The 6,582-nt window shown below is 40.0% G+C and overlaps 1 protein-coding gene across 1 annotated transcript; it reads right to left on the reverse strand.

The window, feature by feature from the left end:
• Positions 1-2,572: 2,572 nt before the first annotated feature.
• Positions 2,573-6,010, reverse strand: LOC122073079 (serrate RNA effector molecule homolog). The gene is made up of 2 exons (XM_042637592.1): positions 5,705-6,010; positions 2,573-3,204 (listed from the first exon to the last, which is right to left on the reverse strand). The coding sequence occupies exons 1-2, from the start codon at positions 5,776-5,778 to the stop codon at positions 2,859-2,861; spliced, it is 420 nt and encodes a 139-aa protein (XP_042493526.1). The 5' UTR covers positions 5,779-6,010; the 3' UTR covers positions 2,573-2,858.
• Between the last annotated feature and the right edge of the window lie 572 nt (positions 6,011-6,582).

The following is a 6,582-nucleotide window of genomic DNA, read 5'->3' on the forward strand; positions in this document are numbered from 1 at the left end:
TGTTCCAATAGAAGATCTTAGAGAAGAGCCTGCCTGACCAGGAAACTAATTTCTAATTTGGAGAGCCCAAATAGGGTACGGATTTCCTATTTGGAGAGTCCTTATTTAGGAGTCCAAGCTACAAGCTTGACCAGGTGGAGTCTGGGCTACAAGCTTAGCCTAGTGGTTCGATCCTCATAAGGTATAGGTCTTGGAGTGATGCGCTTGATCCTGAGCCGTATGCATTATTTGGCTCATCAATTGGTAATTCCACATTTTTGTTATATAATTTTCGGTCTATGATTCTACCAAATTTCAGATCCCAATAGACCTACAATGTAAGTTATAAATAGGTGGGAAAATGCTTAGTCTATGATATCTGCTCTTAGAAAAATAATCACTAGATGGGTCAACACAATATATCCACGCTCAAATAGAGCTTAGAGACTTTCTACCAAAAATTAAAATAAAAAAGACAAGAGAACCATGTCCGCTTAAGCATTTATTGCACCAATGCATAGGTCAATGGGAATTCGTGTGGAGGCATCTGGTGGAGGGTACGTAGTGCGGTCTATTTGTGTCTATCTGTGTCGGTTGTAGAGCCAGCCATGTAAGCGGACAAGTTTCTTTTCTCTAATTAAAAAGAGAAAAGCTTGGGGACTTATTTTTTCTTTTTTACATTGAAAAGTTCATTGAATTGAGTTAACACAGAGACAATAGAAGCCATTAAGGTCAGTGACAAAAAAAAAATACAGCAGATGAAGACCATTCTCACTGTAACGCGGCTACTACCATGTGCCAACTAATTAATACTACAAATAAATAAATAAATAAATAAAAATGAAGTTAAGGGTAGAGGAACATGATAGGTACAGCCATTACCATACGGATTTGGATATTGATATATGACAGATCAATATTGTTGCATTATTGTTGTCTTCCTCATGTCATGTGTTTAAAGTGTTAGGTCTGTACAGATATGAACGCGTCTCTTTAGTCCTTAACCACATTTTCTCTTTCTATTATTTTTTTCAAATATATTCTAGAGGAAAATGACATTTGAATGGCATGTAGAGAGAGAGAGAGAATGGTCTTCAAGCTTTGCTTCCTAAAATGGTTCCAAGTGTCCTTTGTGAAAACAACAGTTTGCACTTTGCATAGATAAATCTGTTTCTAAATTTTAAAATAAGGGTGTCGTTCTGTATCCATGATAGATTGATAGGTTTCTACAATGTGGAAATGTTTTCCTATCTCTTCTCATATTCTAACCGTGTGGGTCTCGCATTGATATTTTTTCTTTCGTCCTTTGACCATGTAATTACTGATATATCAAATTGTTTTCCATGTCATGATGTAGTGTGAAAACTTCCTTATACATTGATGACATAGTAACCTTGATTCGAACCATAGTTATAAGAGCTCCGTTGCCGTACAAGGCCGTCTACACTGGGGCTAGAAAGGCTGGAAGGAACTCATTATTTTTGGCCTCATGAGGGGCCGCACTCATTACTAAGTACTAACTACTAACCTACTACTATTGTAGTTCAAGGTGGGATAAAAGGACCGAACCAATGATTTTTTCTGGATTTATGCTATTTCCAACTGCCTACCATTATTGAAGAAGAAGCTCGTCCCCCATTATAACTATGATTGGTTACATGAAAAAAGAAAACTGAAGGCAAGGTGGTGAATGTGCCCAGAAATAGAGAGGGATAAAATGACCTTCTCACCCCTTCATGAAAATTTGAAATTCTCACTGTGTTAATTTACTTTTTCAAACACTCCCATTGACCAGTGCTAAGCAGAGGCTACGCTGCCTTTTATGCAACCCTCTCCCTTACTTGAAATAAGAAAGTCAAAGATAAAAACATAAGATGAAAATGAGAACATGACATTTTCTTCATCAATCCACAGTTTTCCCAGACTTTCCACACGCATAACCCGTGGGGAAGAAGATTGCTGACCGCTGACTACTGCTGTGAGAGAAAGATGCTATTTGACTGTTGTTGATACCTTGGAGTTTGGATAATAGATGTTTCAAAATTCAATGACTACTATCATTTCCTCTTTCATGCCCCACTCCAATATCCCTTAATCTGTAAATCATCAACCAAAATAATATAAAATAATAATAATAATAATAATAAATTAAATTTCCCTTAGTCTAAGTTCATACTCCATAGTCCACACACAGTAACATGCCTTGTCCCATAAGTTCCTCCTACTCACTACTGTTATTAAAATTCAACATGATCAGATGATGATCTTCTTTATAATTTTAATGCTTTAGTGGACTTATCCCTGACCAACCAATGAATGGAGTTGAAAAAAAAAAAAAATTAATGATTCTTATTATATAATATCAGATATTTAATGCATCAAATAGTGGCTCATTATCTATTTTAGTCAAGATGGGAGCACAATCAATATTCCTCCCATATCCTTCTAACACTACTCAATAGTTTGTACTTGCGCCCACACACTGGGTAAGAAAAGACCACGCTGCCCCCACTATGAAGATGCTTGCATGCATCCTCCCATTAAGCCTCGGGTGCTGGTGTGTACATACACTATCCAACGATAGAATTACCGATAGCAAGCAAAAGCACAAGAAGATTAATTAATCAGCGAAATCAATATAATCTCTCTTATCCTTTGGCGTTTCTTTTGGGTTGGGAGAAAAGAGAAAAAACTAATGAACATCACTATTCAGTATTCACTCACTAGTGTCTGAATAAGGCACAAATTTTCCACTGCAGAATGTGATTTGCTGACCACACTAAATAGTAAAAATACAGAAGCTAAGAACAAAGACACTCCGGCACAGATGGGATGTGGGAGTGTGTATCTGTATCCTAATATTTTTGTCTTTCCAGCTTTTACGCGGCTCTGGGCTTCTTTACCTTCTTCTTGGCCAAAACAAAGTCATCGTCAGAATCATCCTCTGAGGTGCCACTGTCGTCGTCCCTACTCTTGCGCTTATTAGACTTCTTTGACACGGACGTGGTAATGGTTTTTGACTCCACCACTGACTTCTTCTTTGCCGGCAAGGCTGGAGATGTTGAAGCCTTGGCCTTTTTAACAGTGACACTATTCACAGCTTTCTTCACAGAGGCAACAACCGCTTTCACTGGAGACCTCAGCTTCTGTTCCTGGTTCCTCTTCAGTTTCTTCTCGTAAACTTTCTTTGCCTCCTGTGGAGGTAGAAGCCCACTCTCCATCATCCTGTCATCACATAATTACATATTTTTAGAACATCAGAAGCCGATAACAGTTAAACATGCGCAACTGAATGTTTTGTACCCAAAGAAATAGTAAATTTGAGCTTGAAGAAATTGATCTCCTGAGGCTCACAAAGAACATTACTGATGATCAAATGACGAGATTTGAACTATAATTCACATAGAATTTAGAGTTTAGTGTTCTTAAATTGTGGGGTCTGACAATTTCACTTATGTGTTCCTCCACATTTCAGTCTAAACTCTGCAAGTCGTATCACAATAGCTAAGAGAATCTTTCTAGGGGTTTCAAGGGCAACAAAAGAGGAAAGACCAATGAATATCATTACTCAATGTCTCAGTCAAGATTAATTTTGACAGGCATCATTGTGCTATGTACCACCACTGCTTGCTCCGTCAGTTCCATGAATATGGCAAGATCAAATGTCGTGCTTCAACGTCTTAATGACACTGTACAAATCTACTTGGACTGTAAGCTGCACCATGGACTTTGGGAGAATTCCTCAAACCAAACACCACACATTTGCAAAGATGCATGAAAGATTTTCATGTAGAGAGAGTAGTAAGCTGAAAGATTTGGTTCCCAAGACCCACTTGATCTGGAGAATACATAGAACTTGGACAAGTTGCAAAAATAGAGCATAAAATCACATTTGCATTTGTGGAAGTGGAGAATTTTGCTCTTTTTCACCACCTACCACAAGCCCTAATAAAAATCGAGTAGGATAAGCAAATTTATTTGTAAAATTCACACCACAATGAACCAAGGAAAATGAGGAAACTATTACGCTCTTTTAAGGCAAACCTCGATGCAGCCAATTTTCCATACAACCTGGAAAAGATGTAAAAGTACAGCACTAAAACAACATTTTTTTTTTTTTTTTTTTTTTTTAATGGATAATATATTAAAAACAGTAAAAAGAAAGGGGTGGGGGGGGGGGGGGAGATATACAAACAGGAGAATCCGAATGATACAGCCCTACAGGGCGGGGGAAGGGGATTAGGGGAGCATAAAATAGAAAGAGGGAGACCCCATAACAATAAACCTGTTTCTAGGGGAAACCGAAACAGTCCTATGGGGGAGAAAGGCAAGCTTGGAGGAGACGTCAAAGTAGATGGCCCTCCAAATCTTGTCAAAGGATCTAGACTTGGAAGTCCATCTACGAAGGTTGTGCTCCAACCAAACATGGGAGATAGAAGACCCGAACGCCAGCTTACCGGCAGCGTCACAAATAGAATTACCAGAGAAGGTCATATCAATTCAGTTCCACTCTCTCTGAAGAGGAAGAGGAAGTCTAGGGCAGGCCAACATTTGGAGAGGACAAGCTTCCAAATACGAGAGATGAAAGTGCAATCAAAGAAGAGATAGTTGACTTCTTCCAAACCATTCCATCAAAGGCAGCAAGCCGGGGAAACTAGAATATGGCAGTATATGAGGAAGGATTGGGTGGGGAGGCAATTGGAGAAAGCTCTCCAAACAGTAAGGCTGTGACAAGGGATGTGGCCACGTAACCAGACAACCTTATGCCAGGGGACAATGGGGTTGGGAGACCGGGAGTGGTTCCAAGCCGAGGAGGAGAAGCGGCTCGAGGGGGAAGGGAATCAGATAATTCTATCAGCACCACAAGAGGGGGGAGGAATGGAGTTGATGGAATGATGGATGCTGGAAAGAGAGGGAATAATAGGGATGGACCAAGAGCCATTGGAGATGATCGAGGAGACTTGGGAATACCAGAAGAGTAGACCACTCAGTGGCTCACAATGAGGGAAAGCACTCCAGCTGGATGCCAATTGTCCAGCTAGGAGGAGGTATTAGCCCCATTACCGATAATGGATTTCATGGCCGTTATGGCAAGAGTCCTAGCAAGGAGGATCTTGCGCCATACCCAAGAGGAGTTGCGATTGATGGGACAAGTCCAGAGGGAGAATTCTACAATATAACCATCCAGTCAGTCAAGATTTGGCTAACCACTGACCCAAAGCTCCAAAACAACAGCCTCTTTACCACCTCCACTTTCATATTGCCCACAATACACTGCAGGATAATAACCGCCCTGAATTTGCGAATAACACTGAATGTTCAAGAGGCAAAGGAGAAGATGCCACCACTGCAATACTGGTGCATGACAAACAACAGAAAAGCCATAATTTAATGGCCTTGGTGCAATGGATAAAACAGGTGAAACCCAGTGTCTCCCAAGGCTTGAATCCATCCTGCAAAGACATACTTCCTTTTTGCTCCAGTAAAAATTGCAACATCTTATCAAAATGTATCTACTTTCAACCCAAAAGATCATGTTATTCGATATCCTTGTAAGGGTTGAAGTCATACAGCTCTGGCATCCTATAATGGCTAGAGCCATTTTTTTGCCCATGACTTCAACAAAAGGATTCAATCTTCTGAGGCAAATATCAGTTGTGCATGAATTGATGAACTTAATGGAATTTACTTATGAAATCATCCGTTCATGTAAAGTGAGACTCACCTGTATCCCTCTCCAAGGACCATTACTTGACAAGATTTCAGTTGGAACACTCTCCAGCTAACCAGCATTAGCATCCAGGATTAAGTAAATGGACAAAACACATCAAAAACCTGGTTAAGGGAAATTGCATCATGTTACCGTCACCAGAAATTCATTTATGGAACATCAGTAACAAGATTTCCAAGAGAATAAAATGTTACACTATCAGGTCCCAACAATGTGCTTCCAAAGCCACAAGATATGGGGAGATTAAATATCTTCTAAAGCAAATTTTGAAATGCCTAAGAAATATCAACATCTATCACTTGATGGAAGAATGAAAATAGAGCTGGTTATCATCAACATCATCATCATCATCGTTGTGGTCGTGGTGGTCGTGGTCGTGGTCGTGGTCGTCATCATCATTGTTTGCTGTTATCATCAGGGACTGATTTTTTCTTGTCCAAATGGTCTATCTGCATATAGGAGTTCAGTTGGCACTTGAACTATGTGAACTGGTCCTCGTCATCTACTCATATGTCAACTTTCAGCCCAATCATATTCACCATGTGTCTAAATGGAGGTCCAAATATTGGCTCAAAAGTCCTCTTGCTTTCCGAAAAAAAAGATGAATTCGTAAACCTAACAAATCTAGGAAAGAATCCAACTCATGGTGGACCACATGATTGAGATGGTCCAGAAATTGAACAGGTGATGTATCTAGAGATCTCATCTGTCCAACAGTAGTAAGCATGGTTATCAAGGTGTCACCCAGGCGACAAGGTGGCCCAGCCTGGACTGGCACCTTAATTTTTTGGCATCCTCCCTCACCTTAGGTCACCTTACGCCTTGATATCCTTAGTGGTACGAGAAGATATCCTTAGTGGTACGAGAAGTAA

Source organism: Macadamia integrifolia, chromosome 3, assembly GCF_013358625.1.
Source record: "Macadamia integrifolia cultivar HAES 741 chromosome 3, SCU_Mint_v3, whole genome shotgun sequence".
Classification (NCBI taxonomy): Eukaryota; Viridiplantae; Streptophyta; class Magnoliopsida; order Proteales; family Proteaceae; genus Macadamia; species Macadamia integrifolia.